Source organism: Phaseolus vulgaris, chromosome 8, assembly GCF_000499845.2.
Source record: "Phaseolus vulgaris cultivar G19833 chromosome 8, P. vulgaris v2.0, whole genome shotgun sequence".
Taxonomy (NCBI): domain Eukaryota; kingdom Viridiplantae; phylum Streptophyta; class Magnoliopsida; order Fabales; family Fabaceae; genus Phaseolus; species Phaseolus vulgaris.
Window position 1 is genome coordinate 29,207,792 of NC_023752.2, and position 11,228 is coordinate 29,219,019.

The following is an 11,228-nucleotide window of genomic DNA, read 5'->3' on the forward strand; positions in this document are numbered from 1 at the left end:
GTTATCAAAAACATCAAAGAAAATATTAGAGTTTATATAAGTGAAAAATACTCAATAATACATAGTATCATGAAGCAACATGTATTATGTTCATATGTTTTGTGTACAAATATAATCAATCAATAACAACAAATAAAATAAAGAGATTCAACTAATGTAAATGCAAGATAAGAAAATGAAATAACGTAAACAAATATTCACAAAAACATATTTTCTTTCCTTTTTTGACATTACACTAAAAGGGATTCCTTAAAAGAAATTATCACTCTTGCGATTAAGGTTGAGGGAGCTACTAAAATGGTGGAGGAGTGGCTAAAGGAGCTCTTAGCTAATTAAGGAGTTCAATAAAGGAGTTTTGAAGTTTTTGGTAGCAAAGTAGGCAAGAACATGTTCAAGCCTCTGATTTTTTTTCTCTCTCCTCCATCTCTCTTAAACATTCTTGGACATCTTTCACTTTGCAGAGCATGTTGTATCATTAACTAAGTTGTGTTGAACATGGCATCTGGAGCTTCTTGAACAACACCAACAGGTGAAGATGGTCTAGGAGAAAGCACCATCTCCAAGTGCTAAGGGGCCTCTGTAAGTTCTTCAAATACTTGCTGAGAAAACTTCAGTATCTTGAGCATCTCGAAGATCTTCAACAACTGCATGCTCTTAAGAAGCTTCAGAAGACTGAACAACATCAACTTCAAGCACTTGATTATGAACAACAACAGTCTTAGGTAGTTTAGTGGAAGCATTCATACTCAAATCTAAAATCTTCTCAACTTCTGGTCTGATAGTGTCTAACTTGGCCTTACATTAAGGGAAGGACTCTACAGTAGCAAGATGCCATTCTATAATGTAGATGGTATTTTCCTTTAACAAGTTGATGGAGTACCATCCCAGCTATCAAAATAATTAGGCTAAAAAAAAAAGTTTGGATCAGAAGATTTTTTTCTAAAAAATTCTCCTTTTGAAGTGTTGTAAAACTTGGATAAAGTACATAGGAATTTAATTTTTGTCTTTAATTTTTTTTAAGAATTTTGAACCTTGTATTCGGAGCATTTTAATCTAGGATTGCAGATAATCAAAAGTCCAAAAGGAAGTCAGCTTGGCCCCCACAAAATCCTTCCAACATGGCACCTTCCTTCCTTCTCCACAAAGTGACTTTTCCTCTTCTTGAAACATATGAGGCACCTCCTTCCTTGTCTTCTCTCCCTTGTGCCACATGTCAACTTGTCAATGGAGAGCTTTTAGAGACATGGATTGCCACCAATGAAGAGTTTTTTAGAGTTTTAATAGTCACTTTAGCTCTATAAATAGAGAGCTTCTCTTATGTAAAATTAAGACTTGAATTGTAAAATGAATATATGTTTGTTTGGTTTCAAAATTTCTCTAATGCTTTGTTTGGATTAAGAAGTGGAAATGATGGAGTGAATTTGAGATGATTTGAAGGGAAAGGGTAAATAAAGTTAGGATGTTTGGATTAAGGTAAAAAAAATAAAAAAAATTTATAAAAGTTTGTGGGTGATGTGATGGATGTGATTGAAATTATATTTTTTTAATTGATAATTACAAATTTACCCTTATATTTAAAAATTGTTAAAAACATAATTTGATTTATTTATTTATAAATTATAATTATTTTTATTTAAAATATTATTTAAATATTTATAATTATAAATATTTGATAAAAACTTATTTTTATATTAAATAACATTATTATTTTTATCTTTAATTTTTTGTAGTTAATATAATTATTATATAAATTTATTTCTTTATTATTATTATTTATGTTTATAATTTATTATCTATATATATATATATATAATGATTAATTATGTTATTTTACAATATATTTTTTTTATAATCTTAATTATAATTTTTTATATTTTAATTATAATTCTATTTTAAATAAAATAATATTAATTTGTTTAAAATAAAAGGGTAAAATAGTAAATTCTATATAAATAGTAATTATATATATATATATATATTTAACTTTCTTCGCAGCTCAACAACGAAATCTAGAGTGCAAATTTTGTTAAGTCTCTCTTTTCTTTTGGTTTCACTCTTTAGTGTAAAAGCCTTAGAAATAACTAGAAGGTTGGTTTGACCTCTATCCTAATACGATTCTCCTACAACACCCATTGTTCCAAACCCATTTTTGATCCTATTTTTCGGTGTCATGTCTTCTCCATTCAACAAAATCATTCCAAACCAAAGAAAGAACTTCATCACCAGTCCTCCCTTAAGCGTCTACGCGCAACAACTTCTTCAGCGTCTTGGCCCAACAAAGGTTTGATCTTAGTAAAGGAACACTGGTATAGATTATAATGACTAGTGACACCACGTGGAATATGTTGAACCATTTACCAGGAAAGCAAAGTCTTCAACGTACAGTTGACATATGCTTAGTAGTTATATATGAGTTATTCAACATACAAAACATTTTTAATTGAAACAAAGGTAGAAATATCGACAATATCGATTCCAAAGATCTTACCCTTTCTGATTCCTCCGAAGACCACCTTCTAACCTTCATGCATCTAAGATCGAGAAACGTAGACCTTGTACCTATCATGTGACGTGAACATCTACAATCGACCTCTTCTCATAAAGCATATTTTGCAACAAGAATTACATAAACAATTGTCTAATCTATGGTTAATAAGTCTATGTAAAATTATTCAAGCTATAGTAGTGACTCTTCCTACTTGAGTCACACCTTTATCAAATTTCACAAATTGAGTTTGCAATTGCATTTAGGTTGCTAGCTGCCCCGAGTTGTTCAAGCAGTAATCTGTTCATACAGGCAAGACTAAACAGCTTCAAAATTCAACATCACACTAAAAGATTCTGGATATAAATTGTGCAACAAACATATCGGCACACAATCAAGGAGCCAATAAAGAACTTTGGTATTTAACCATTAGCAACAAAAAATATGATTCATTCGTATCTAACTTAACGAAATTCCAATAATCAAAGGATCAGGGGCCCAAAATCTCCAAATCTCTCTTCTTAGGTTGGATTATACATTCACCAATCATCTCCTTGAGTTTTTCATGCTGAACCAGGAGATCAAGAACTCTATCTTCAAAATCCTCAAGCATTACTCCCCTTCTCTTGATCTTATCGCTTTCAGCATTTCTATTTGAGAAAACCAGTTCAGATAACCGGTTCTTTTCTGCTTGTTTGCAGTATTTGGTGCATTCAGGGGTGCCCTGGGCAAGTAGATGATAAGTGAAAACAACCTTCTTTTGTCCTAGTCTGTATGCTCGGCAAATAGCTTGCCTTTCGACTGAGGGATTCCAAACAACATCAAGAATCACGACCCTTGAAGCTCCAACTAAGCTAATGCCTTCAGAAGATGCTTTTATAGAAGCAAGTAACACCTTTGCTTGGCTATTTGCTTCATTGAAACTATTAATGAGGAACTGTTTTTGTTTTTGGTCAAGCTTGCCATACATATATAACACTTCCATCCCCAAAGTCCAATTGAAGGCTGACTCGAGCTGGTCCTTGATTAAGTTTAAAGTATCAATGAATTGGCTGAAAACAAGGACTTTCTCATTAACTGCATCACATAGTCTTATAAACTCGATCAGAAATTTGGTTTTCACTCCTGCATAAGGGTTCAATCTAACTTTTTCCAACTTACCCTTGTCAACAATGGATTCTTCTTTTTTTGACAAAGAGCAGCTGAGGAAAAGGGATGGATGGACTGAGACCAAGGCCAACTTGTGTTCAAAGTTTAGAACGTTTTGAGCGTATTCAATGCTCTCTAGAGTTTCTTGCTGAAAAGTGTCTGGCTTCAGAACCAACACACATTCTCTCAACCCAGGAAGGTTCTTCTGAAGAATGCTACCGTCGTGAACATGAACAAAGGGGTTCATCAGCAAATTTAGCTGTTTTATTTTTTCATCAGCTGGATTTCGAGAAGAAACAGGTTCCCAACTCATGTCTTTTGATGCTTTCCTTCGGTGCATAAGTCTACTTTGGCAAAACTTCTTGAGTTCTTGTGGGATGCTGTCAGGAAAGGATGGTTTCATTAAGCACAAAATATTGTAAAGTTCCAAAAAGTTGTTCTGAAAAGGAGTCCCTGAGAGAAGAATTCGCTTCTGAGTTCTACTTTCAGAAAGAACCTTCCAAATATAACTATTCTGATTCCGAGGAGTGTGTCCTTCGTCAAGTACTAGCAAACCAGGATAGTCACGCAGAACCTTTCCCATTCCACTTTCAATGTACTCCCTTGTCCTTGCATGTTTCTTTTTCTCGATCTTTCCATTATTCTTATCTTTTTCCCCATCACCCTCAGACGTGGCCCCTGCTAGCTTCTCATACAAGTTGTAGCTGATTAATAGAATGCTCTTCTCTTTGTACCATGAACACAACTTCACCATCCGTATGGCATCCTTATTCTGCCTCTGATTGCCAGACCAATCAACTTCATTGATGACTTGTTCCTTTCCTGATAATTCAGTACTGTTCAAGTTATGGAATGGAATTCCTAAGTTCCACTTTCTCAGCTCGTCTTCCCAAGTAAGCAATATGTTGGAAGGAGCAATGATAACAGGTAGACACTTTGGAAACAATTGCAAATATGTCTGAAGAAACACCATGGTCAACCTCGTCTTTCCTGTTCCAGGAGCATGAGAAATAATGCAGCCACCTTCATTGCATGGGTTAACAGTCTTCAATTTGGCGAGGTCAATAGTTCCTCCCAAGTTTGTCCAAATAAACTCAAACCCTTCTTGTTGATGAGGATACAAGCTTTGTTTAATGTTAGGAATAAGGTCCCAAACTGTGCCTTCATTGTGAGACCAAATTTCCTCCAAGTCATCATCATACTCATTCAACAGAGCCCTATCCAATTTCGAGATGTTACCTCCATCAGATGCCACCCTTCTACCACCATATCTTTCAGAATCCACCTATATTAAGCACAACCCCAAAAATGACTCGTACTTCAGTAATTTTTATCAACCTATGGATTTCATTAAGCATGACATCAAATCAGAACAAAACACAAAGTAGCAAAAACTTATTTAAGTCCTATGGTTTCCGCAGCAGCAGTCAATCCCTGTTTTTTCTTTTTTAAAAAGAAAAAAACACATACATACTTAACAATAGTGATGTTTCATAGTTCAACAGATAATAACACATATCTACTTTTTTGCCTAAGTTCATAAGTGAAAAGATACTAGGACAAAAATTGCCAATTACAAAGTATACTTAACATCCAAACGTAATGAAATTGTTTTTCTATAAATAATCATCAAAGTCCAGACAGTTCTTACAAATGGTGGCGTGATATATTTGATTTCAGTCTCGATCCAACCACACCATCTACAATATATTCCAATCTGCTCGTTAAAAATAGTGTCATGCTTGCACTTCGAGGCTGGACTTTCTTCGTTTTCTCTTGCTTCATTTGTCCCTATATTATTAACCTGGAATTAAAACATACAAAGTTAGTTACTAACTTCGAGTGTTTGCATTGCATTGTTGGTTATGAATGCTATGTGAGAAATACAAAAACCAAAAACACTACTCCTCTCATATAAATAACATTTTGTTCGAACATATATGAATTCATGAAGAATTCAAGACCGAACTCAAATATTCAAAATAACATGCTATCACCACACCACTAGCATCCTTCTTAAGCCCTACAAATATACCTAAAAATACCAACTTAAAATTTAGGTTCTTAACATCATTTATGTACTTTTCTTTAGTCTTTCAACTAGTGAAAGAGATTTACCTGGGTCCCAATTTCTTCAACTCGAAGCAACATATCCATTTCACCCCACAACACATCTAACTCCTTCTCTTGCTCTGACTTTTCTATAGGTTCTTCTTCGTTCATAAAGCCACAATGAAAAGGGATTGGCTGCCTAGAAACTAATGGCTGAGTCTGACCCTCAGCAACATCATCATCCTTTTCATCCAACTTATTTGAATCATCCTTAACCGAATTACTCTTGCCCATAAAACATTCAGTAAAAAATTTATAACATTTGTTTTTCAATGTAGATGGCATCCTTAGGAGTTCATGCAACTCTTTGTCACCAGTTTCATCATCCACCACCCTGACCTTCTCACGGTTATTGCTATTAAACCAATATTTATGTTTCCCTTCCTTGTCCTTTTCCATTACAATTTTAGCAGAATCTCCTATCTTCTCTTGGTTTTTTGGACTAAAAGAAACACTCCTCAGACCTGTTCCTTTGTTGTGTTGATTCTCTTTTCTTTCAATTACATCAGTATTCACCCGGTCAATGGCATTGATATGTTTTTTGCTCCCGCTCTTCTCGACCACAGTTGAATCTCCTATCTGTTGCTGCAATGTCGCACTTTGATCACCTCTATCACTTTTTTTCATATTCTCCAGGACTTCAGAAGGCAGAGAACAACCTGAATTTCCCCCGTGAACACCACAGACTTCAAAATCAGCAATGACATTTTGCACTCTCTTTGCTTCATGTTTATGTGTTGCATGTTTTCCTTCCTTCTTGTAAATCTCAGATTTACTAGAGGTCGCACTAGTACAATCAGCGCCAATCCATTGCTCCTCCTCATCTACCTGATCATTACCTTTCCTTTCACCTTTCCTTTTGCAAATTCCACTGCTTTCAGTATCACTCTCCATCTTTCTCACCATACCCTTCACCGTCTTCCTGTGAACCCCCCTCACATCACCACCACAACAACAACCATCATCGCCATCACTGTCGTCACTCGTTGAGTCTTCAGTCTCAAACCCATCATCATCGCCATCATTGGTAACCAGAAAATCTTCATCGCTCGTCTCATCATCCTCACTCTCAGTTGAAGACACAAGCAAATCACCATGATCATCCTCATCTTCATCAGTCGACAATGCAACCGGGTTTTCATATTCACGGCCATAGTCATCATCGCCAAAGTTCCCAACTTTATCACCCAACACTAAAGACCCTTCATCCTCCTCACTCTTGCTTTCCACTTTAACCCAAAATATATCGCTCTCAGGATCCCTCAACCCCTCTTCAGCCTCACTGCCATCATCACCATCACTGATTACAATAGGGTCGCCCATATGCTCTCCCAGACGCTGAGAACCACGTTCCGATACTATTTCACAGTTCATTGCAAGAGCAGCAGAAGATGTCAACGAAGCGACGGACCCAGGTTCAACTTTCACACTTGCACCTACACCATTGGAGAAAATAGCTTCTTGTTCCCGCGCCTTCTTCCTCTTCCGACTCATTAGTAAAGCATTCTCAAACAACTTTCTCTTGTTGTTACGCGTCCTGCAAGCAATGGGAGCCCCTCGATTCATTTCACTCATCAAAAACAGCAACAAAATAAAGGAAAGAAATTTCTTTCTTCTATTTTCTCTCTGCAAACCAAAATCGTTCCTTTTTCTCTAAGTGGTGGCCGGAGAACGCGGCATGACGGAACGAGAAAATTAAAAAAAAAATTAAAAAAAAAATATCATTATATCATAATAACGTTTTAAAAAAAGAAAAACTATGAGAGAGAACACCGGCGAGAATGAATGGATTTAGGAACTCGTAAATTTGGCGCCAAGAACCAAGGAGAATTGACTGATGGAAATAACTCATTTGACATGTAACGAATGACACTAACGTTGAAAGTTTATATTTTCAACACTAATTTTTGTAAATTTTTTATAAGAAATCCATTTGCAAAAATATTTACAAAAATAAAATTCTTTAAAATTTAATTACAGAAATAAACCTGTTTGTAAAGCAAAGAAAAATTGAATTTCAAGATAACCCCATTCTAACCTTATATTTTCTTTTCTTAAATAATATTTAATAAATAAAAGTTTAATTTCTGAAAAATTACTATCTTGTTCTTTGAGTTTTATTATTTTGCGTAAAATGGAATTCTTTTGAGAAAAAATCCTAATTCGTTTGTAAAAAAATTGCCCTCAAATGTTTTAATGCTATAGAATCGACCCCAACAATGTTGAAAAAGGTTTAATGACTGAAACAACTCATCTTGAGTTTGAGTTAGAAGACTTAATAAAATATTCAGAACACTGACTATTTGAATTTGGTATCATAAGAACAAAATAATTGTACTTACTTGATACAACTTCAAATTGACTTGCAATTGATATTTTTGTCTTTTGATGTTAAACAATTTTAAATTGACTCCCAATTATATTTGGGAGGTTTGGACAAACAAATCAATCCATCTTGAATTGGTTGACCTATCTTGAGTTGGTTGACCTAGTGAATAATTTTTATGTTTTTTTTTAACTAATATACTTTGTTATCGTGAGTAAGAAATTGTGCTTTAAAGAACTTTTAGCCCTTTTGATGTTAAATAACTTCAAATGGATCCCCAATGATGTTGAGAAGGTTTAGGGTGAAACCAAATTATCTTTAATTTGTTTATCCAGTAAGTCACTTTTTATGTTTGTCATCACTAGTTAAATTTTGGTGTTGAGAGTTAAAAAGAAAATTAGGAGTCGAGTGTTTTTATCCCTCTAAATGCTAAATAATTTCAAATGGGTTTGCAATGATATTAAGAAGGTTTGGAAAAATTATCAACAAATCTTGTCTTGGTTAACACAACAATGAGTTTTTGTGTTTGCCCAAATTGGGTGAATTTGGTGTCATTGTTGAGTTGGTAGACGAACCAATATCCATCCGACGATCTCATATTATGAGCGTCTATATGTTTTGATGATAACAAACATTATAAGGTGTGTGATATGACAAAGCTCACTTATATGTAGTAGAAAATCAAACAAAAACAAAAGAGAAAAAAAAAAAGCAAGACTCACTACAACAACAGAAAAATTAGGCAAAATAATGATAACACTCGTTAGACGATCCAATCTTTTTGTTCATTCTATAATTAGATAATATATTCAAAGAGAACATTTAAAAAGAAAGAATATTAGGCTGAAAATACAATCAGATATAAAAGCATCACATAAGAAGAAACTATCGTAAAGGACGTATCAGACGAAGTTCGTAGAAAGAACACATCAAAAGAAGGATGAGACGATGTAGTTGAGAATGATCAGACGAACCTAGTATTGATGAACTTATCAAAAACTCACAACAGACGAAACCCCTTAAGAAACACAAGACAAATGCACAAGTTCACAAGCATTAGATGCATGCCTAAGCATCAGATGAAACACAATAGCAGGGAAGTGTCCATGCTTGATCTTTCCATTCTTGGAATATTTTATTACACTGCGTTTGTGTTTTCCAAATCTTATTTGACATTACTAAATTATAGAAAAACATTATTTTCAAATAAGATTATTTGATTAAATTTTTTAGAAAGAAACTGGGAAATATTAGTCTTCGAAAAATAGAGTTTAAATTGTTTCTATATCAAAGGTTTTTTGAAATATAATTAATGGGATAATATCCTAGTTATATGCTTCATTTTTCTAAATCAATATTAACTTCAAAAGTTTTTTAATGTAGAATTAAACATGAGATAACTGAGTATAAAAAAATTATATAATTCACAAATATTCTAAAACATTGTTTGAGTGATATCCATGATTTAAACTCAGAGTTATATTGTTCACTTACACTTATCTTATTCCCATAAACTATTAAAAGGAATTAAAGAAGTACATAAAGCCGAAAGCAGAAGTTTCCTTTCTCAGCATCTAAGAGAAGAATGATGGAGCTCACAAGTGAAATTTGTGCCAATTAAATGTCTACCAACATCAAGAGGCTTTAAGCAAAAAGATATGTTTTCTGAAGAAGATTTGAAAGAAGAAATCGCATTTAAGGTGCACACGTAAAATTTTCTATTTCAACAACACGAAAGAGAAGATGAACAGTTCAAATTAAAAAAAAACATGTGCATACTATTTTTTTATTATTTTTAGAATAAGACAATTATGAAATTATTTATTTGGTTCCAACGAGAATGTATGTAGTTTTTGACATAAAAAGATATTTGTGTTGATATTTTTTAATTTTTGAAATTTTGATAGATTTTAGATTTTTGTGTTTCTTATAGTTTTTGTGTATGCTTGATACTCTTACACATTGTACAACAAATAAAAATAATATAAACTATTTATCAATATTGTTGCATGAATTTTATTTAGAAAAAAAAATATTTAATAAATTGTTATACCAGTTATTGAATTACTTGCCTTGAATATAAGATGTTGAATGACAATATTAACTTCCTGATAAACACTATACTCGATTATTAATAACACTATGTAATTAATAAGAATCGCGATGCATTAATACCACTATTCATTTTACAGCTTTATATATTATTATTTTATTGTTATATAATATTTTATTAAAAAATCAGTTGTTAAATACTCTATATTATTAGTTTATTGTTATATAATATTTTATTTAAAAAGCAGTTATTAAGTAGAGGTACTTAATAAAATAGTAGTATCAAGAGATGATTTTCCAATTAATAAATATGGATTCTCTAACACCAAGAGATACCCACCATATAAGCTTCAACGTATTATAAATGTAGCGCCTGTGACTAATGTTTTGACACGTGAATAATGCAATTACTACGTCTTATAATTAAATCAGAAGTATGTTTCTCAAAACCACGGGCACCGAGACAGGACTTTATGTATTCCATTCTCATGTTTCAAATGCAAAAAGGCGGCACAAATGCATTTTCAAACACCACTCAATGTATTTTCCATTGGAAACAGGCAAAGACTGTCACGTAATGTTTCACAGCATTTTCAAACACCAATCAATAGTATTTTCCATTCGAAGCACCCAAAGACTGTTCACGCACTACTATACCTTACCTTAAGCTTATATATGTATTTGATCGTTAGACGGTTTTTATGTCTATAATATATATTGATCATTTCTTTTGTGTTGTCAAGTGGTTTTTCACAAAATAATATTTTTTCTCTTTTGGCATTTTCTCTGTTTTTCTTTTTTTCTCTCTCTTCCCTCTCACATGATATCAAGAATCAATATAGTTCAATCATCTTCTCCTTCCACAAATCCAAAAAAATATTTGTTTTTGCTTTATGCATTCCTCACATATACTCCTATCAATCTTGAATTAGATGATGATAACTATCTTATAAACAAAGGGTTCTTTTTATTTTAAGAGGATTAAAATTATTGTGATTCTTGGATGAGTCTTCTATTCCTGCAAAATTTGTCACTGAAGATGCTCGTGTTGATCTTGTGAGTGTTGCTTTTCTTAATTATGATAAGCAAGATCAGTTAATTGTA

The 11,228-nt window shown here is 33.1% G+C and overlaps 1 protein-coding gene across 1 annotated transcript; it reads right to left on the minus strand.

Moving 5' to 3' along the window:
* Positions 1 to 2,720: 2,720 nt before the first annotated feature.
* On the minus strand, positions 2,721 to 7,357 carry LOC137825558 (SNF2 domain-containing protein CLASSY 4-like). Its single transcript, XM_068631253.1, is given in 4 exon segments — positions 2,721 to 2,999; positions 3,002 to 4,919; positions 5,286 to 5,438; positions 5,753 to 7,357. Coding segments are annotated over 4 exon segments (3,672 nt in total). The 5' UTR covers positions 7,322 to 7,357; the 3' UTR covers positions 2,721 to 2,967.
* Between the last annotated feature and the right edge of the window lie 3,871 nt (positions 7,358 to 11,228).